The 23,268-nt window shown below is 31.6% G+C and overlaps 1 protein-coding gene across 7 annotated transcripts in view; it reads right to left on the reverse strand.

The window, feature by feature from the left end:
* The window catches only part of CSMD3 (CUB and Sushi multiple domains 3), a 1,172,992-nt gene that overhangs the window by 685,219 nt on the left and 464,505 nt on the right, over nt 1-23,268 (reverse strand). For 3 of the 7 annotated variants that reach the window (XM_070630871.1, XM_070630869.1, XM_070630870.1), the window contains exon 7: nt 15,845-16,156. The exons of the other annotated variants lie outside the window; for them this stretch is intronic. In XM_070630871.1, the coding sequence (XP_070486972.1) occupies nt 15,845-16,156 (312 nt within the window). The remainder of the gene's footprint in view (nt 1-15,844; nt 16,157-23,268) is intronic. 7 annotated transcript variants of the gene reach the window in all.

The raw sequence follows: 23,268 nt of genomic DNA on the forward strand, positions 1-23,268 counted from the left end.
TTAAATTTTTTTTGGTGACGGAGATTGTCCCTGAGCTAACATCTGTTGCCAATCTTCCTCTTTCTGCTTGAGGAAGATTGTCTCTGGGCTAACATCTCTGCCAATCTTCCTCTATTTTGTATGTGGGAGGGGCCACAGTGTGGCTTGATGAGCAGTATGTAGGTCCATGCCCGAGATCCGAATTCGTGAACCCTGGGCCACTGAAGAGGAGCACATGAACTTTACCACTATGCCTCCGGGCCTGCCCCTAGAGATTATAAAAGTATTTAACTGTGTTACAAGGATAAATTTTGTTCATTTGTTCTTTTAAAAGTAAATGATGGCTCCATGTTACAGGCCTAAAAATGTTAAAATTTAAGACTTTTTTTCCTACACCCTGCACTGACAGAACAAAATACTTCTTCAGAACATATTTAGCATCGAGGCTTCTCAATGGTCACTCCTTCCGTATCATCCTTAGAAATAACATCAAGAAACTATACTGATGTCAGAATAAAAGTTAGGTACTGTTCCTGTGGTGTCTACTTTACCATCTTTCATATAAGGTTTCTCGCTGGACACGAATTTCCGAGAAAATAATGTTTGCTTTATAAATGTTACTGCAGTAGAATTTTAAAAAATGATTAGAGTATACTGCAATTAGATCATGTTTCTGGATTATAGAGTAAAAAAATATAATAAATTCAACAGCATATTAGCAAGAGGCTCATGAATCTGTGAAAAATATTTCACAATATATTAAAATAAGAGAAATTATACTGGCCACTATTTGATGAGAAAAATAGCAACAAAATATGTTCAAAAGCACTGAAAAATTCATTTTTCAAAAATTCATTTGTAGACACTTACATATTAGGGCTATGCATGATCCAAAAATTTTAAATGATGGAATTAGACCAATTAAATTTAGTAATAAATGATATATATTCAATTTTATTATTAAAATCTACTGTAGTCTTCCTTTTAAAAATCAGTAGAGATAAGTAACATGCTTCAGATAGTCTAATATTTTTTTTAAATCCTAAACTTCTATTTATGCTATCACGCTAGTTTTTGGCTAGCACTTATTCTTGCATATACAATGTATAAATACAAAATTTATATAATGACCCATTTTCAGCTGAAAGAAAATTTACAGTCATGCTTAAATTCTACAATAATTTCAGGAAACTGACACTTCGCAAGAGTTCAGTAAATGTTATTTTTATTATTGTCATTACCAGTTACAATTTTAAGATCTAGTCAGTTTCAAAGCCATTCCAATTGGTGATGCAATACTAAAAACTTTTCAATTATTTTGTATTACGTCTTTTTCACTGTGTAGGGATGGCATACAATTAAATCATCCTGGATTTCTAACTTAAATTTAATTTTTTAAATATAAAGTTAGAAACTTCCCCAAATCCTCTGACCAAAATAGTAAATTTAGTATGAAAGTATGGAAACATCTTTATATAATCATATTAGTTTTTATGAATATATGGATAGTTATGCAGAATATTTTAAAGTATTCTTGTAACAGTCTCATTTTCACTTTTACAAAAGAAGATTCTGAAGCTACAAGGTCTCAAAGTTGTAATGAGATCAGTGTAGACCCTAAATGTTTGGAATATTATTTTTCAACCACTTCAGACTGAAAAATAGAGTAATTTTTTTTACCTGGAAAACTGAACAGAGGGGCAAGTGTGAAATGAAGAAATCATATTTTATAAAACCAATTTGTTAATTTTCACAGGTCTTCTAGATTGAATTAATTTTGCTACTTTTTATTTAAGACAGTGGATGGACTAAAGAACTGGTTGAAAATCACACAACTGAATTATTGGCTAAAGATACTAAAATTTGTATATGGACTTTCCTCCCTCCCAGAAGTGGAACAAATTCAGGAATCCGTAACATTTATGTAGACACCAGCAGATGCACTCGCAATGCTTGGCCTGATAGGTCTTGCAGTTACGGTATGTTGTAAAATGTCAGGATTCTATGAAAAATGTGGAATTTTTATATTCTCTTTAGGGATTCTTATAACAGGCATAATGAAAGTCACCATATGGGAGAAGTTACCTTTGGTATGGTTCATAGATACTTTTAAACCTGTCTCAGACTTTAATTAAGTTTTAATCCTCATTTTCTGACAGCTTCAAATGAACTAACATTTTTATCTTTCATCCTACAGTTAAATATTAAGATCCACTCAATTCATTCATTCTCTTAGGCTCTTTTTAGTTTTGAAATATCATATTCTTTTGAATGGAAATGGTTTTCTGTTGTTTTGTTTAGAATTTCTGTTCTTTTTTCATAAATTAATTTTACCAAAGATAATTTCACTATAAAATGTAACATGAAAAATGATAACATTCAATTTTTTTTTTTTGGATGCTTAAGATGGCCCTGGTTTTCACATGGATGCCTTAGAGAATATGGAAATTAGGCAAAACTTATCAAACAATCTCAACAACAAAAATATACCTACAGGTTTATTAAAAAAATTCTTACTCAAAATAAACAAAGAAATTTTATATCACATATTTGTTTCATACTCAACATCAGAGATCACTTATATACACTATAATGCCTTTTAATATGAGACTAACTGGGAAAGAAGCAACTGCAACCACAGTTAACGAATATCATTAGACTGAGGGCAGTGGAATATATTATTCCACTACAAAGTTCATTAGTACAGTAAATAATTCCAAGTAAAAAACTCAGAAAAATGTTATTACTTTAATAAATAACTTTAATAGATAATATTTGCCTCATCCCTTTGATTTCAGATTATTATATTTTATCCAAGCTCATCACCAGAAGCCTTGGTATCACTACCTGGATTCTATTAAAAACAAGCATAGGTGGGCTTTGGCAGGCGACTTTGATGCAGGGTTATGCTGCTAAGTTCATGGCTAGTGAAGACAGCAAAACACTCCTCATAACTCATCTATGCTCTATATTGCCCATACACCTTTCCAGATCCATTCCCCTCCTTGTTCTTTGTACAGAAGGTTGATCTGATAAGCTATTTCCTGCTACACAAATTGTGACATTGCACTAGCAGCACTGGCATCACTGGGGGTTTGGTTAGAAAAGCAGACTATCAAGCCCCACCCTGGACCTATTGAATTAGGATTTACAGTTTAACAAGATCCCCAGGTAACTCTTATGAACATTTTAATTTGTGAAGCACTAGATTCTATCAACAGACTCCCTTATTTTCTTGAAAATTCCAGCAGGAGGATGGAGGGAGGGAGGAAAGTAAGATGGGGATTATTCCACAAGGCGCCTCACCATTGGGTTGACTGGAGTTGACTAGGACCCTTAACTGGTCACTATTCCTTTCATGCCAGACTGATACATATTTCTCTCTCTGTCCCAAAGGGTCGGGAATGGCAACAGCCTAGCTGCTACTATCCTAAGTTACAGCATGATCCCTTGTGGTTCCTTTATATCCAATCAGTTAGAAATAAACCTTTTGTAAGTAAGCCCTTCTTGAATTAACCCATGTTCCATTGTCTCCCAACAGACTCTGATGGATATACCACTGGTACATGGAAATGATTAGAGATTTGATTTTTCAGGTACTATATTAAACATCTCTTAATTTGTCCATGACTACTCTTATACTTCAAACAATAATATCTAAGTAGAAATAGGGGCAGCTGTTGCTCATCATTCTACCATTGGTTGCTTACTTGTTTCCTAGGGAATGTTTTAAAGATCTAGATCACACATGTATGCTCTTTTCTACCAATTATCACCCCAAGAAGCATAGTAAATTCACAAGGATAGAGATAAAAATAAAGTTAAGAGAGTTGGCTATATCGAAGTAAAACTGGCAAGAAAAAAATATGGGGCTATTAGAAACATGAGATGAACTGAATGGTACACATTACTTAGGTATAACTTATATATGAGATCAATATGAATAGTGTTAAATAGAGCTGTATGTATCAGTTGTTTCCATTATTCTCTATCAATATTGCATTAAACTATACATTTTATTTCTAAGGAAATTAGCTACCTAAGAAATTTAAAACCCTATGCTGTTTTCTTAATTTGTTCAGGTATCTTTACCTTATGAGATTTTTATATAGCTAGAGCATATTTTCTTCTCATAGATGCTCCAGAAGGGGGCAGTATCATTTATTGGTTGTGTGTCTAAAGTACAGATTCTCTATGCCTACTGTCTTATTTAAGCCACAAAATACCCATTCAAAATGAGATTATTTCCCTCCTTTCTACAGATGTAAAAGTAGAGAAGGGCTAAGTAGATTGCCCAAGGTTATGCACACGTTAGTAAAATGCACTCATTTGTTTGACTCTGAAACTTCAATCCTAGCATCTACACCACCACCTGACTATGAATAATAGCATTCCATATATTCAACCAGAACTCCCAAGTATATATCATGGAAAACCACAAATAGATAGGATTAGTACATCATATTTTCATTTATTCTTTTTAATGTAAAGCTAATATAAAATTTTAAGCAGTCAACAATATGACTGTAAGCATGTTTTACTTTAGTACAGAGCAGACCTAGCTTCATTAACTGAATTTAATATTGAGTAAAGACATTATTTACTGATAGTGCCAAGTATAATCCTACAGCTTGAAGAATTTTAATACTTTATTCTAAAAGTGTGAATAGATTAATACAAAAGATGTAGAAAAACCAACTGCTATATGAAATTCAAATCATCATGTAGTCTTTTTAGTAAAATCATCTTTGGCTCCATTCCTTTCTAATGGGAAGGTTCAGAAGACTTGATGAACTTTTTTTTTTCCTTAATGTAAGCCTACTAAATCAGAGATTTCTAAGCTCTCTGGGCTCTGGATAAAATCAATCTAGAAATTTCTATCACTTTAATCCCATTTGGTATTATGAAGAACTGCCATTTGAGGAATATTTTAAACAAAGACAAATCAAGCACCAACACTAAAAAGCAATAGTCCATGATGCAGAATTCAAATGACACAATTATGAAGAGAAAAATATTCTATGCAATGCACCCCAAACCTAACACCATGCTGTTCTGCCATATATGAAGGTTCTGCTCTTCCTAAAATTATAAAGCTTAATTGTGTGATTTCATTCTGTGCACAGCAGGGCAGCCATATGCTCTAGAAAACTACATGCAAGGGAAGCAGCTTGTTGCAAAAGTGGGTGAAAATGCCCTGAAATAATTCTGAACAAGATAAAAATGTCTCTAACATAGGATCATACTTCATACTCCAAAGGCAGAGGAGTCCACTTTGGCACCAGCTTTGAACACAAATGGAAAGTCTAGCCCTTCAAAATATTTTAACAAGGAAAAAGATTTAAAAGTCACAAACATCACAATCACTGTGAACATCTCATTCACAGGTAAAATAATTAGCTCTGGTAACCATTTGGGGAAATCAGTTACACACAAACCCATTTTCATCTCCGATCTTTAAAGTTAAGCCTTCCTTTTCAATCAGTGCAGTACGTATTATCATCTTCCCTTGTTTGCCCATTCCATAAAAATTGAGAAATAGTATGTTATTATAAAGAGTAACTTTCTAACATGCCTGATTAACAATTACTGGTGAGTATAACAATGAGACTGAAAATCTGAAAAAATAGCATTTATGAAATAAGACCATTGTTATGAGATGATGGTTCCAGTTAATATGAAAAGATACATGCTTCCTAAGATCTACTCAAAGGAAAATAAAAACATTAGGTCCTTAGAAGTTCTTAAAATTTCTTCATAAGAATAAGTCAGAAGCATGGCTTGAGGGGGTAGCATTGGATAAAAATGTTAAAATGATTACTTGCAGATTTGTCATTTATGAAGAAAATACATTTTCATTGCTTAATATTGTCATAAAAGTCCTCAGGGATTCAGAGTATTTTTATCTAATAACTTTTAAAAATGCATAAACCTGTTACCAAGTAAATTCTAACATTTTATTTTTTCTCTTCTTTCTTTTAGCAGTTTCAACAAAATGTAAAAGAAGTAGAAATATAAAAATATATTTACAGTTATGAATAACATAGTTTTGACAATTTCACAAATGTGATGAAATGTGGTAACGGAATAGAAAATAAGGATGATAGTCAAATAAATAATTACGCATTTAAATTATAAATTGGCACATTTCTAGACATGGATTTTTAAATTGCTACAAATATCAACATTGAACACAATTTTCCACAAAATAATATAATTAGGGAAAAATCAAGAGAACAATGAAACAACAACAAAAAAGATAAGATAAAGCATGCAATAGTCAAGATTTATATGTAGTTCACTCACCTAAATGTTAATAATCCCTATCTGTTAAATATGTATTTACTCAACCAATATCAAAGTTTTTACATAAAAATTATTAATTTAATAAATGAAAGTATCTCACAAGAATCATATGTAACAAAAAATTCTTTAAAAGTTATAAATTCTCCGTTTTTTTTTTATTATTCATGCTAAACAAGCATGAAAATTAATACATCAGTTAGTCTCATAAAGAAGTACCTGAGAATTCAAGCAGGCAAATGCAATTTCACCATTTATATAAAATAGAAGATAATGTTTAATTATTTAATCACGAAAATTTTTGATCTGGAATTGATTTTGGAAAAAATCCATTTTTGTATCTTTCTTTCCACTATGTTTTGCTTCCGTCTATTGGTTGGCCTTTCAGAGATATGAAACAGGGTAAGTAAAGGGAAACTAAAACCTTACGTTTTTTCTTTCTCCTATTTGATAACACATTAAGTAAAATCACTTCAAGGTATAAAATTTAGGATAAAAGTTGAAAATAATAAATGAGTTAAAATTTGAATTGAGAACGCTTTCATCATTTATTCATTCATTGATCTTTCCAGTAAAATCATAACTAATATAATCAAATGGGTCATTCTTACGTGTTGGCATAATTAATTATTGTCATTAAGATTAACCCAGAGAATCCATCTGCCCTAATATATCCCTTCCACTCATGAATTCCCACCATTAGAGTCATTCTTACAGAATTAAAGTTTAGCTTTTACTATATTATCTGACGTAGATTATCAGCATTGTGATTATTCTGGTGGAGAACAAGATCTCACAGAAAGTGGACAGAGAGCAGGTACTGTATGATATATATTGCTCTCTCCATGATAACTATCCTACCTAAGTTCTTGCTTTTCAGTGTATCAGCATAACCTGTAGTGTTGTAAGAAATGCAGAATCTCAGATCCCACCCCAAACCCAAGTCACAATCTGCATTTGAACACGACTGCCAGGTGATCTGAAGTTTGAGTAGCATGGTCTAAGACTCAGACTCCAAGTCTCTATCAACTGTTAATTGCACCTCTGTATACTTAACGAATTTGTCTTCCTGCTTCTACTTAAAATTTCTTCTTTAATTTCTGGCTAAAATGAATTCTTTAAAAAAGTTACATTAGATAATATCACTTCTCTGCTAAAGCCCACTAATGGCTTCCTATCTCATTTAGATTAAAATAAAGCTCTTTACCTGGGCCTCAGATCCTACCTGGCCAGTTTCCCACCTTATCTCCACCACTCTCCTCCTTGTCCACTAAACTGCAGGCACACTGGGCTTTCTTTTTCTCAAGCAAAACTCAAGCTCCTTCTAGCCAGTTGTTTTCTCTGCCTAATATGCTTTCTCCTCTGATTAACATGGCTGTCTCCTTCTTGTTATTTAGGTCTCAGTTTAAATTTCATCTCTTCACAGAGTCGTTTCCTGACCATCCAAACTAAGGTAGTCACCCATATATCACATACTTGTTTTAATTTTCTGCACAGCCCTTTCTACCTTTAGTTAGTTATTTGTTTGTTGTCCTTTTCTCCCCACATGAATATAAACTTAGTGATACACGGTCTACTCAGTTTGTTCAGTGTTATACACTCAAGAACTGGCAGAAAGTTTGGTGTATAAATATTCAGTGAACAACTGCCGAAGAAAGAAACAAATAAGAAAGGAAAGCAGGAAGGAAAAAGAAAAGAAGGGAGAAACGAAATACGATGAAAGGAAAAAAAGAAAGGAAAAATAAAGACACTCAGAAAGAAAATAAGGAAAGAAAGAAAGAGAGAGAGAAAAGAAAGAAAGAGAGTCTTGAAGAAAGTAAGTCCGTCATCTTGGACACTACCTGAAAGACAAGCTAGAGTTAGATCCTCAAATGGAGAGTTTTTGAAATTTAAGGACTGTCTGTAGGCACTGGGCCCTGGGAAAAATGTACATGTGGCTGAGTTCCCATTTACCAGCATCATGAGAGTGCCAATCTCTAACTTTCTTGATGGCAGCCTTGGAAACTTCCGTGCTTCATCATTGGTTATACAATTAGATAACCATAAAGATAAGTCCATGTCAACTCAAACATCAAGAGAAAACAGAAGATGATGATAAATACATTAATTAATATACAATATCTCTGGATAGATTCATAGACACTTAGGATTAGAAGGGACAGTAACAATGATATTATTGTGACACTCTTTGATGCTTCATGCTTTCTAAATACCCAATTTGTTTATCAAGCTACGCTTGAATATCTTATTAGTGATTTAGGAATTTACTGCTTCCTGAAGCATACAATCTATATTTGAAAATACTCAATGTTAGAACAGTTTCTTTATAGTAAACTATTCTGTATCTTCCTGAGGTTCCATATACTAAGTTCTACAACCTATGCCAGAACAGGTTTGATCTCTCTCACATGTAACAACATATCACACATTTGAGGACAGCTATAATTCATCCCCACTCATATATCATACTCATTCTGGAGTAATTCTCTTAGAATTGACCAATAATTTTTCTCTGTAGTCTCATTTTTATAACTTTTCCTTGAAAATAGAGACTATATCTTATACTTCTTTTGAATTCATTACATGCTTAGCACAGAGATAATATATTCAATAAAAACTGATACTTGATGGACATATATCAGTATCCATAAAGATCTAAGCAACCACCCATAAATGAACTTCCTCATTGTGATATTGCTTATGAAGATAAAAAAAATCTAAAGAACACGTTTTGGATTTGCAAATTTATACTCTAGGAAAGCATTAATAGAATTTTTAAAAACAGTACTAGTTGCTTGCAAACTGTCAAAAAAATTTAAAATATATTTCACATGTGGCCAAATAGCCTATCAGCGAAAAGCATTTGGTAGGCACTCAAGAACTGTTACTTCCACACAATACAGTTTTTGTCATATTACAGTCCAGTTTTTTGAATAAAGTGACTACATATCATAGAATTTGACTTCTGAAATAAACTGGAAATTTAGTTTAGATGTGTGTCTGACAGTATGCTGTTTTCCCTTTTTTCTTGAGCAACGTAAATGTTCCGATAATCTTACTTCAAAAAACTACTGCTTATGCTAAACATGAAAAAAATTCCTGCTTTTGTTTGGGTTAAAATTGCTGACCTGAAAATGAATAGTTTTATGCTGAATTAACCATTCTTACCTTAAAGCTGAAAACAATAAAAAGATCTATTTAAATATTGATGATTAAAATAGGTTTTCTTTTAAGCTTCTGTTTGGAGGGGGGGAAGTCTACATCATGTTTAATTTCAGTTAAACATAATTCCATGTCATTTTATAAACTAAACTAAAACCCTACTTGATCCTATTGATAGGATCATTAGCTATCAAACATACTATGAAAGAATTGACTACACTTTGTCAAAACAAACAGCAGCAACAGCTGTAAATGCTCGTAACATATATTTGACTCCACAAGATGTTATAGTCATCTAAGTTAAATTTCCACTAGGAAGAACAATAAAAGAGAGTTTATAATTATTATATACATATATGGGAACTTTTCCAGAAGAATATATTCACATTTTGTGCTTGAAAACAGCCACTACCAATCCTGCTCATTAACAGCTGACAGAACGTGTCTACATAGTGAAAAAGAGAGAGAGAGAGAAAGAAATGTCATTCTACTACAACATACAAGAAAAACAATATTAAAATAAACTGTATAGAGTAAAGCACATTTTAATGATTATTTTTTAAATGGTATGACTATAAACTTCTTGAGGAAGAAAGCTGAATTGTACATATAATCTATTTTATTTTAACTTTAATATCACCTAATAGAAGACTTTGTATACATTAGACCCTGATGAATCTTAAAGAAATGAAAGAATGAATGAATACTAGTCTAGCAATATAAAGACTGGGTTTTCATATGGCCTCTGCCAGACCACAATTTCCTCTATTAATGGTGTTGTGCTAGATGATCTGAAAGATTCCATCTAATTCTAAAATATATAATTCTAGAAATACACGACACTTTACTGATAATTTTTAATCATATTGTTATGTAAGTCCTGACATTTTAAGTGAACTTTGAGTTGAGATCTCTTAGGGCTATAATATCAAACTATGGGGTTTAGAGATTATCGAAAAAAGTATTTTAAGTAAATATTAAGAAATAATTTCAAAAGAGATCTTATAGTTAAGGCAACAAATAAGTTAAGTGAAATTTAAAATATCACTAGATATGTTATCTAATTTTAAACATCTGGATATTTTGTAAACTAAAAACATCAACTGCTTTTAGGTTTATTTATATGAATGTAAATCCTCCTTTAGGCATAGTCGAACACTTTATTTATTTACTCAACATATTTCTATTCAGCACAAGTATCTACTCAAAGCATCTTCCATGTATCTTAGTGATATAAACACACTTTACTAGATTGAAACTTTTATTCATCTTTCAAGAATTAGTCCAAATACCCGCTGTGCAGCCTTCCTTGACTTTTACATTTTAGCGGTAGTCAGTTCCTCTACTTTACTTCAATAACATTTCAAAAACACTGCTGTGGCAGTTTTTCTCTTAATAAATTGGTAATTACTCTTCTTTTAAAAAGTTACATAGACTATTCGATGGTATAGCCTGCATTGTTCATTTTTATACACTTACTATACAGTACAATGTCATGCACATAGCAAGAGTTAGAACATATTTGATAATAAAAATAATTAGTATTTGTTGAATACAAGTCAGCAACTGTACTAAATTTTTTCACACAACTACCTGTGAGACAGGTATTCTCAGTTACTAAAAAGTTGCAGCTTGCAGCTTGAGAGTTGAAGTTACTGCTCAAGATCACATAGCTAACAAGGGGCAGAGTCAGCCTAGTTCCCTGACCTCAAAACTAACCAGCAATCGTGGGCAATTTGGTTTTATCTTTCCATTGGGAGAAAATACCTAAGATTTTTTGGCACTTCCACCCAATACCATGTTTAACTCTTGCAATAACTCTCATGTAATACTATGACACTATTTTACGGATATGAAAATTGAGCTCTAATAATTCATGTGACCTGCACACGGTCTCACACATAGAAAGTGGCACACACAGACTAAAATCCAGTCAATAAAAACTGAATTTTCATTCTGAGGACTACTGGACACTAATATAGGAAACTGTGGTGTGGTGTTAATACATAGTTTAAAGAAGATCTAAATGAACATTAGTAGTATTTTTCTTTCTCTTTTACTTCTTTTAATTTCAATGTCAAAAGACTCCTTTTAAATGGAAAAAGTGGAAATGACTTTCTTGGACTGAAAACAGGTAAAAAGTGAAAAAATTATTTTAAGATATCTGAAATTAAATTACTGACATTTTACCAATAGTACGATAGAAAAGTTAATTGGATTAGTATCCTATAGAGAATTAAAAATATCTTTGATAAATAACCCAATTTTTTTCAGAATGTTCATTAATTGCACAGATGTTATTTATAATAAAGTAACTGTCATATTGATTTAAGATTTAATTTATCACAAATTAACATAGATTTTGAGTCCATGCACACACAAGCATCAAGTACCAAATACTATGTGCAATTTCAGGGTCCATGTTTTATTTGTGTTCATGGTGATATTGATGTAAACTATAGGTACTTTAATTGCCACAGGTTATTGAGAATAGATAAATTAGGAATTAGTAATGATCAGAAGACATCTAAAAAAATGAGAGTTCAATTGCAATGTGAATAGAGAAAAAAGTTTAAAAATACTGATTTATCACATAGTGCAAAATAGTATGGACTTGTAGGCATCAAAAGAACTTATGCTATCACATACATGCTTTGCTTTAGGTTTTTTTTTGAAGCCTTTTTCTTTTTTTTTTTGAGGAAGATTAGCCCTGAGCTAACTGCTGCCAATCCTCCTCTTTTTGCTGAGGAAGACTGGCCCTGAGCTAACATCCATGCCCACGTTCCTCTGCTTTATATGTGGGATGCCTACCACAGCATAGCTTGCCAAGCGGTGTCATGTCTGCACCCGGGATCCCAACCAACGAACCCCAGGCCGCCGAGAAGCAGAACGTGCACTTAACTGCTGTGCCACCGGGCGAGCCCCTAGATGTTAATTAATTTCAGCAAAATAATATCCATTGCATTACATTAGTATTTATTCATATGAAAATCATTGACTTTATAGTCTTCTTATGTTTAACTATAAATCTCCTTTGATTTCATAAATGTATAAGAGCTATAAGTAAGGCATTTATATCTAGTTTTAGGTTGTGAATTTTGAAGTGGTCATATAAGAAAGGCAATATATTATTGTGAGTTCATGAGAATATTGTTGGCTTTAAAAGAAATTAAAAACACCAGCCTTTTCATAACTGTGATAAAATGAAGTAGTTGTCTTTAATACTGAAATATACAGATATTTGGTTATGTTGAAGAATATAACTGTAAGCCTTTAAATAATTTAGGTGAATTTTCTAGCTAGTGAAATTGTAAATATTTATTCACTAGTTTGGCAAATATTACCTAACTATGTCTATGGGTCGGAAGCTATTCTAGGCACCAGGAATGCAGCCTGAAAAAGATTCATCCACTTCTTACCCTCAGAAAATTTAATGGACAATCACAGGGCTAGTAATCACTAGCACAGGAAAAGTGTAAGGGACAATGGTGAGTTATGACAAGAAAACCTAAGCTACCTGGAGGTGACAATTTAAGATAAAACTTGGACAGGAAGTTACAATGAAGAAGGAATAGTTCATGAGAGTAGCTTGAGGTAGAAAGAACATGGTGTGTTTGACAAACTAAAAGAAATTATGTTTGGCGAAAAAAACAGAAAGTGATTGTGATAGTCTCACGAGATGAAATTTGGAGATATGGGAAAAAGCCAGACCATGGAGGTGCCCATAGGTATCACCAAGTCTTGGTTTTATTCCTAAGGTCGATGGGAAATCACTGGAAGCTTTAAAGCAGTGAAGTTATGTGATCACATCTTCATTTTTAAAAGGTGATTCATTTTAAACATTGAGGAGAATGGAATAGAAGAACAGGAATTAATAGTTTTGTATTATGTCTATTGACTCATTTAAAATGTCAATTAAATGACTTACTGTCTGCATATATTCTAGAACTCCTTTAGCACTCTGATCAGTCATGAGCTTTACAAAATCTTCCTTGTACCATGAGGATGGGTTTCTCTATGTCCTCCTCTCTATCTCAATCTCGTGAAAAAAGGGGTTATGAATGATTTATCTTTATTTCTGATAGAAAAGAGCCTGATACTCAGTAGGCATTTCAGGCATGTTGGCTGAACTGGAATTATTTTTAAAAAGAGTATTGCTTTGCTGGCAGCCAATTCCAATTGAGAAATTTGGTCCTGCTATGACTTTAAAGACTGTTTTATGCCTGAAGATACAGCTATATACTCAGGGTTTTTAAAAACATTAATAGACATAGGATAATAGGCTTCCTTTACTTCTAGCATTGATAGGGGTTTTTGCCAAAAATGTTAGTAGTTTGTGTCTGAAATACAATAGAAAACTAGCCAGCTGAAATCGACTAAAATAGTAGTAGGTTATTGAAGAGTCAGAAGGTCCAATTTTAATTAAAATAGAGATTTGATAAAAGAGTAAGTCACTAAAAACGATGCATATAACATTCAAAATGTTTTCCAGACACATAATTTAAATATCAATAACAATATTCGGAAATAAATATTTATTTCCGAAGTACATGGAATCATTAAATGAATATTATATTCATAAACACTATTATGGAAAGAATATGAGGAAAGATGAAACAGGTATTAGGGTATTAGCTCTAAAATAGCATTGGGAGATTATGACAACAACTGAGAAAATTTGAGCACTGATTTGGAATTTACCAAGGAAGTAATCTTGATGCTTAATTGAAATTTACTTGAATGTCCTTCAAAATTTTAGATTGAGAAATTTTTAAATCGTTTTATTTAATTAATAATTGACAACTACATTTTCTCTTTTCAAACTGAATTATTTTTCCTAGTTCTACAAAATATTAATTTGTAGTTCCAGAGTTCCTCAAATCAATTGGTAGTAAACTTTGGCTAAAGCGGTATTTGTATTATTTGTTGAGTTCTATAATAAACAGATGTCTGAAAATTACCCACCTACTATTCAATGGGTGATGAAATGATTACAGGGGAGTTTTTCACTATTAGTTAGCTCACATAATTTTCTAAAGAGAGTGAAAAAAACTAAAGAGATGTGGCTTTTTCCTTAATCAATAGTTTAGTAATATTTACACATTTTTATTTACTGCTACTAAAAAAAATAGTCTACTTGATTAAGCAAATCAAATTTTATTATGATCTTTAATAGTCTTATGAGGAGAAATATTCATGGTAGAAGAGAGAATAGAGAAGCAAGGTGATTTGACTTAATCCTTTAAAGGACACTGCTAAATGTTAAAAATTCATTTTAGAATGCTTCTTACTAAAGATAATTAAGGTAAGTACTTTCAGCATGAATTCTAATGAAAGTAAGCTTCTGAGATATTTCTGTATGATTTTCAATCAACTTATTTTTTCTTTAGTGTGAGCTAAGCATTGAATGGTTTTCCATTACTTATATCATGCTCTGCATAAATCATGCCTAACTACACTACATAAAGTATAGCCAGTCTAGAGAATTTATGATGATGAATTAGAAATAGAGTGGGGGTAGATATTTTGTACTTGAAATATGTTCAATTAATGAATATTTTCACTGATGCATATACTGATATTTATGATTCCCTTTGACACCACACTGATTTTTTCCTAAACTGTTCGATGAACCCTGCTACCAAGAAAAAGGAAAATATGCTTGCTATATTTCCTAATTTTATAAAAGGCAGGCTTATATTAATTGACTGGAAAATTATCATTATGATTTGGCTTTGTGCTATTTTTTCTCTAAAAATTAAATTAGGAAGTTAAGGAATATTTAATTTTGAGCCATAATCTCAATGAATAGATGTTACCTTTTCAAAAAGAGAAATTTGTTCTCAATATAATTATATGGGTCAGGCATAGGTAAATTAGAAATAGAAGAGTAAGCTATATAAAACAATCACCAGACATAATGTTTCTATTTTTCCCAATCAGATGATCTGTTTTCTCAATCATTAGTTAGCACTTGTGTAACAAAAATCTCATGCAAATACTGGAAATTACTACAAAATCAATATGTAAATATGTGCAGTTATTAATAGAAATTGGCTATTTTATTTTCATGTTATCTCAACATCGTAACTGGGATATAATAAACAATAGATATTTAATACTTGTTTTTTTATCCCTTTTATGCACTCTTCTCTTTCTATTTTTACCCCCTCCTCCCTCCAACATTTGCATTGCACTTTGACTTGGTTTTTATTTTAATTTTTGTGCTTTCAAATTATTCACATTTTGGCTGTTACTATCTCTATTTTTCAATTGCTTTGAACTCTTTCTTTCACTTCCTACATCTTGGCTCTCTTTTGGCTCATTCTCTAATTAGAATCATTACCAAAACATAGCTTTGGCTGTAACTAAATGAGCACAAGAAAATAACATCCAATACCTCTATGAGTAACAACTGCAAGCTCTTTAGTTCTTTCTATCTGTTCAGCATTTCTTGGTCTTCTCCTTGTACTTTGTGTATCTGCTTCGTGAGGAGAGAGCCCGTCCTTGGACGTGTTGGGGTCCAGACCTGAATTTCTGAGATTCGTAACTTGCACTCGCTGTTCCTCGGAAATTCTATGGATGGTGACAGCTGTAACACTGGATACAGTAACATCTGCAGATGTGCTAGCAACAGCAATAGCACCAGTGGTAGTCCTGTTATGCTCCTCTAACTCACCAGTGGAGGTAGTGTGGGTCAATGTAGAAGAACCTGTGGGACACAGTAGCACTAGATGCTAACTTTTTCTTTTAAATTTTGTTTTTTTTTTTTTCTGATAAGTTTAATAAATTATATTCCCTTCTATTACCTTAAGGATAATCAACATGAAGAGGCAAAACACAAACACACCACTGAAATGTGAAGTAACCAGATCTGATGGTTGGTTTGTATCAATCAACCAATAATAGATATTACACACAAATACACCACATTTTAACTCTAACACATTAGTGGGCAAAAGGTGAAATTGTAAACCCTTATGGGGTCTTGAATCAATTTTCTTTGTTATTTATCTACAGATGAATTTTAGCAACAAATGCCTGGCAAGTGAAAAGTTTTCACAGAATGGGTAACTATGTAACCACACTTTTCTCAAAAGTATGCTTTGAATAGTCTGTGCCATATCTCATCATAATTTCTGGGAAAAATATCAAAATTTCTATTTTCAAGACAAGCAAGTGAAGAAAGGAGAATTTAAAATCAAAGCCAAAATGAAAACAAAATGATTTTACAAAAATGAAACTCTGAAATAACTACTCTATGTAAATGTCTATCTTAACCTCATTTGTCAGAAAGCAACCAACATGACAAAATATTCAATGTCCTAAACTATATATACTTTAGAATTTACTGCGTTGTTCTTGGAAGTTGGGTAATATTTTTCACTATTTTAGAGTAAAATTTGAGATTAACCAATTTTCAACTAATTAAACAAATCATTTTATTTAGAAATGACTGAAAATTATTAGCACGGAACTTTTATTCATACAAAACTAGGTTTAAAATATGGTTGAAAATTTCCAAATATCTCACAAGCATTTCATGGTATATATCTCTCCACATTCTTGACATTGTTAAAGTTTCACGATAACTTAAAAATGTTTTAAAGGTGCTAAATTAGGGTCTTCTTTTTACTTTCACTTAAATTTTTCACAAGATTGTCCTTGGTTGTACATAATTCTCATATAATGAAAAAAAAAGTAACCTTATAACAGATACATGAAACTGAATGAAGATATATTTAAAAGAATTTTGACAGTTAAAATGCTTAACAAGAAAAAAATTATTGAATTTTGGAAGTACAGCTACTAATTAGGAATAATAGTCAGGTACTACTTAGAAAACTTCCGAATATTTTTTAAAGCCAATGAGTGGTATACATTTTCATATACTTGCCTTCTCAATAAACTGCATTTCAAACTTCTGTCCATAATGTATAATCAGATATTTTAGACAAAAACACATATGGATCTTTTAACCATCCTGCAAGAGGAAAGTAGTTATATCCTTTAACGTGGTTTGACATGCTCTGTTTTAATTTTTTTTTCCTGCTGTACTGTAGGCAGGTGATTATTAGGACTAGTAATTCTGGCTTTTGCTTTAAAGTCAAAAAAGAAGTTAAACCTGGAGCCCCTCCTTCATAAGCAAGCAAAGAAGCACATGTCTGCTACTAATTCTTCCAGCCTGAGTTGTCATATTTTGTTTTAATTTGACTTAGAAATTCCAAAGAATTAAATGATGATTATATTTTGAGAGGGCCAGGGGTAAATGAAGTGTCATTATCAGATTATTTTAAAGACTTTTAATATATTTTGAAGCATCAATCAGAAAAAAAATTGCTACTGAATATTTATCCAAGTTATTTTGTGAAAATTTGCCAGTAATACTAAGCCAATATTTGGTAAGCGTTTTCTTTAATCATGTGGTTAAGCAATAACCACGTTTATACTACTAACATTCAGTAATTGACCTTACGGCAAATCAGACATCTTGGCTGTCCATGTGCTCATTACTACAAAAACAATACCTGATCCATATTATTCTCCTGGGGAATTTAATTGCACCTTCCATTTTTGAAAGGAAGTATGAAATCAGGATGAAAAACTAATACTTTAAAATTTTTCATAACTTTATCCTAATTTCCAGGTTTTCAGGATTACTTTAAAGAAGGAAACCATTTAACTATAAACATAGGTTGCTAGATATAATTGAAAAGCATAAAAACATGGAATTTGGACTCTTGTCTCAAATCTAAGTGTTCCTACTTTTAACAATGGAGTAAATTGAGTAGCTATTTGTTATATTCCATCACTGAGATCATTACAATTAATCTCAAAAGATCTTTTGGGGGCTGGCCCAGTGGCGCAGCAGTTAAGTTCCCACCTTCTGCTTCTCGGCGGCCCAGGGTTCGCCGGTTCCGATCCAGGGTGTGGACATGGCACCATGTGGCAAAAGCCATGCTGTTTTAGGCATTCCACGTATAAAGTAGAGGAAGATGGGCAAGTGCAGGAAGATGGGCATGGATGTTAGGTTAGGGCCAGTCTTCCTCAGCAAAAAGAGGAAGATTAGCAGTAGTTAGCTCAGGGATGATCTTCCTCAAAAAAAAAAAAAAAAGATTTTTTGTATTTGGGTCAATGATTCTGGGGTAATTCTGGGGAATGTGTCTATGTTGCTTCTGTAACTAATCTTCAAGACCTACAGACCAATTCCAAACACCCATTTTCTTGAAGACTCTAGGGGATAAATATAGTTCCTGAACAAATTTGAGAGTTAGAATTGATCTTTGGTAGCATTTGACCCAGGACTTGCTAGCAATCTCAACCTTAAAATCTTCAGTAACAGAGGCCTACTTCTGGCTAATGGTGGTGTTGATTCAATACTATTCTCTTAAATGCAGAAAAGGGGAAAATGTTTGAATGAAGCATTGAAAAATCCATTTCTTTAATAAGCACAGTCTATTTTACCAGATATTTTACTAACCAGTTATTACGTTTTACTTATATTTTATGTTCATATTCTTTCCACCTCATACTAGAACGCAAGCTCCATGAAGGCTGAGACTTGTATTTTCTATTCACTGCTGAATTATGAACATCTAGAACAGTGCCTGGTACATAGTAGATGCTCAAGAAATATTCCTCAAAAGAAAGAATAAACGAATGAATCAATTTAATAATAATGCTAAAATAATATTAACAATAACAAAGAGGACAGATTTTACAAAAGAAATATGATTATAATTTTCATCATGGCAATGTTGTACTTCAAGCAGTAATTCCAAAGGAAGGAAAAATTGATACTTTTGTTTTTAACTTTCAAAAACACTACTTTGAAAAAGTGTGGAATTTGAAGATTTATTTGCATAAGAAAGAGTTACTTGAAGATTTTTCTCATCATTCCCAAAATAGGAAAATTTACAGTGTTAGTGTGAAATGGATTTACCTAGACATGCTTGATATATATAGTAGAACCATAAAGAAGTAACACTGATTTCCCTTAGAAGGCAATAAAATCATTCATGACATATAGTTATATCATGTATTGTATAATCATTTTATTTAAAATGTAGACCAATTTAGAATACTGATTTTGGTACCACTTTAAATTGGCAGTGTGTGAAACACAGATTTTTTAAATTGTCAAAATGTACCATTTAACAGTTTAAAAACACTCAACATTTTTGCATACATTACTGTTTTATGAAGTAATCGCAAGTGTTGGAAAAAGCCTTAGGACTATGTATAGCAAAAATCCAATATCAAATATATAATATACCTAATCAAATATTAAAATATAATATTTTACTTTCTCTTAAAAGATTTAAATATGCTACACAAATGTGTAAACATTATCTTTAATAGCACAGTATTAAATGCAAATGTTACAATACATACAACCCAAATTAAGGAATAAAATGTACATTCAGAAAAATTCATTCTTCGTTTGAAATCAAATCATGTTTACAAGATGTAGCTTATCACACTTAGATTATCCTGTCATTAAATTGTTTAAGATATATTTAAAAATTAGATGTTTACAATATAAACACGTCTATAATATAATTTTATTTATATTCTTTAACAAAAAATTTCCCAACATAACAAAAATAAAATGAAATGATCACATATATAAGCATGCTTCTATAAATCATAACTATATGTCATCTTTGGAATTATGATAATGGAAAATGGCAAAAGTTACATGTGTAAATTGGCAAATTTATTTAATAGTAATCCTCAGAATATTAAATTTGGATTTTATTATGTATTATAACAAAGATTACGTATCTGAAGTCTTTTTAATTTCAACAATATATCTGCAAGAAACTAAGAATAATTCATGAAGTCATTTAAAAAGTGTACCAAATAAAAACTCATCTCATGATTGAATTTGAATTTCTTTTGGATTAAATTTTTTTTTTTTTTTTTGAGGAAGATTAGCCCTGAGCTAACATCCACCACCAATTCTCCTCTTTTTGCTGAGGAAGATTGGTCCTGAGCTAACATCCGTGCCCATTTTCCTCTATTTTATATGTGGGATACCTGCCGCAGCATGGCTTGATAAGCGGTGTGTAGGTCAAGGCCCAGGATCTGAACCAGTGAACTCCAGGCCGCTAAAGCGGAGAGTGTCAACTTAACCACAATGCCTTGGGGTTGTCCCCTCAATTAGATTTTTTATCTCAGAGATTTTAGAAAAAATTGTATGCTATGTTGCTTTGTAATTATTGTCTAATTCATTACAGAAGTAAAGAACAGAATACATTGCTAGAGATATGAGTAAATGGCCCAATATGTATACAATTATATAAGTACATGTTAAAGATAATTGCATATTCAAAGAAGTAATTTTTAGATATTTACGTTTGGCATATTATTTTATATTAAAAAACATATATTCTGTTCCATTAATTTTAGTATTTCAAATGAGACATTTGTTTAATTAACAAAGTTTAATTAACACAATAATTCTAAGTGAAAAATTCTGTGGCATTATGATATATAATGAAGAAAAATGCAATGAACATATTTAACATGAAAACATGCAAAAGAAAAAATATACAAAATAACAGCAAAATAAAATCTAAATACAACTAATGCAACAATTCTATTTGAGCGATCATTTAGATATTCTATAAATTTTAGCCTATTTAATACTTTAATTTGTATGTTGTATTTCTTCTTTTATTCAATATGACTTAGGTGGAACTTATAGGAACAGGTCAATAAGAGAGGACTCTTGAAAACTAATTGAAGTATGAGTATGGATAAGGCGAAACAAAGCCACTGCTTCGTTGCATGTTAATGTTACAATTTTCAGGAAACATATTTCAGTTGGAAAAATAAGTTAAGTATTTTGCATTTTAAATATTACTAATTCAAGTATCCTAAAATCTGAGGGACTTAGTACTTAGCAGTATAAATTGGTGGATGTATGTGTACTATGAATATTCAAAGTAGTGAACAGATGGGTAAACTGAAATAGAAAGTAGCCCTTAAAGTAGAGAATAAATATAAATGATCTATCTTTGATTAATTGTTACTTAATATAAAGTTTGTCTCTCTGACTAGAATTTTAAGTGAACAAATAATGAAAAAATTAGTTTGTAACTTAGTTTTAAAGAGTAGGTCTATACTGGTCTTATACAGTTTTGATTTTAAATTAAAATCCTGCATTTACCTTGAAACCGCACAAGATTATGATCTTAAAATATTAATTAAATGAATATAAGATACTCTTGATTATAAGATGCATCTCCAAGAAAGAAAACATTCTGCCAATTAAACTGTGACATGACAATGCAAAAATGCTGTCACCTGCATCCAGATGTCTGAGGTGTTAAAATGTGAAGTTGGTTTTAGTAGAGCAAAAAAAAAAATCAGTAATTTAAGTAACAAAGTTTTTTATGATCGTAAGTTCATTTAATTAGGTGTGTACTAATTTAAAAATAGAACTGAGAATTTAAATATAACCTGTCTTTCTGAATTGACTGACATATTGATATCTGTTTATGTTTCTATTTACATTACATATTTCAATTTAAATTTCTAAGCATTAAATGGGAAACCAGTATTAAGTTTTGCAAGTGAATTTGTTATTACCAAGTATAAGTAATCTTACTTATTTAATATGCAGTGAAAGAATACACATTTGCAATCTAAGCTGAAAGTGATGATAGCAGGATCTAATGATACATCTACTAAGTCCACTTACTATGATTAAATAACCGATTACAAAATGAATATTCAACAAAATATGTATTTTCAAGTTGTTTACATGCAAGATAAAACCTCATATTCTGAATTGTCTAAAATTATGATAAGCCCACATGCCAAACGAGCATAAGTATCTTTATCTAAATAAAACATAAAAAATATCAAAAGCTTTAGAAAGCATATGGAGAGTGCTGTGTTAGTCAACTACAACAAAACTACATATGTATTACGTATATAGTAAATATATGTGTTATATAGTATATATGCTATATAGTGTTATAAATGTATGTGCTATACTAAATATCATCAGTTTTGTCATAAAAATGTGAGAGAATAGACATCTCCTTTCTTAGCACTAAAAATAGAGTAACTGCATGCTAGGGAAAAGTTTCTTTAAGTAGAAGGTTGTAAGAATTTTGAAGATATTCTCTCTTAAAGGACCATTTCCTGCTTTACCTAGTTGATTAAAATGAAGTTGCAGAATCAAGCTTCAGCATCTTATCACTCTTTTTGATACATTTTGGAAGTCTAGACTATGAGTAGTGGTGGATCCTAGGTGTCATTTTTTATTTTAATGTGCACAACCACAAACACACACACCACTCACAGGAATAAATATCCACAAAATGCAAACTGAAGTCCTTCTTGTGTAACTAAGCATAATGTTCTTCCATAAAGTCATAGTACTGACAAAACTTGAAGACCCAGGTTTTGAAATAAGATTCGTAGCATCCTTGTCACATTTCATAAGAGTAAGAAAAAGAAATAGAATGCCCCTCCACACCTTTCTAAAACCATCTCCTAGAATTCTGCATTTTTAGACTTCTTTCCTGCAGCAGCTCTTATCGTTTAGCTAAAGTAGAAGCATTTGTCATTCTGGGTTTCCCCTAAACAAATAAAATGTGGTTTAACACACACTTGTTCAATTTCCTTCCACACGAAGTCTTGTGGAATAGCTGCCAGTTCTCAGGGAAGATTAAAAGGTGATAATAGGAAAAAGGAATACCAAATAGTTCTTATTCCAAAGTGTTATAACGGGAACTCTTTCATTTTCAGAGCCTTGCTGTCTATGATAATGAATATGTAGCAATAACCTTTTGAAAATAGAGA

This window comes from Equus przewalskii, chromosome 8 (genome assembly GCF_037783145.1).
Source record: "Equus przewalskii isolate Varuska chromosome 8, EquPr2, whole genome shotgun sequence".
Taxonomy (NCBI): domain Eukaryota; kingdom Metazoa; phylum Chordata; class Mammalia; order Perissodactyla; family Equidae; genus Equus; species Equus przewalskii.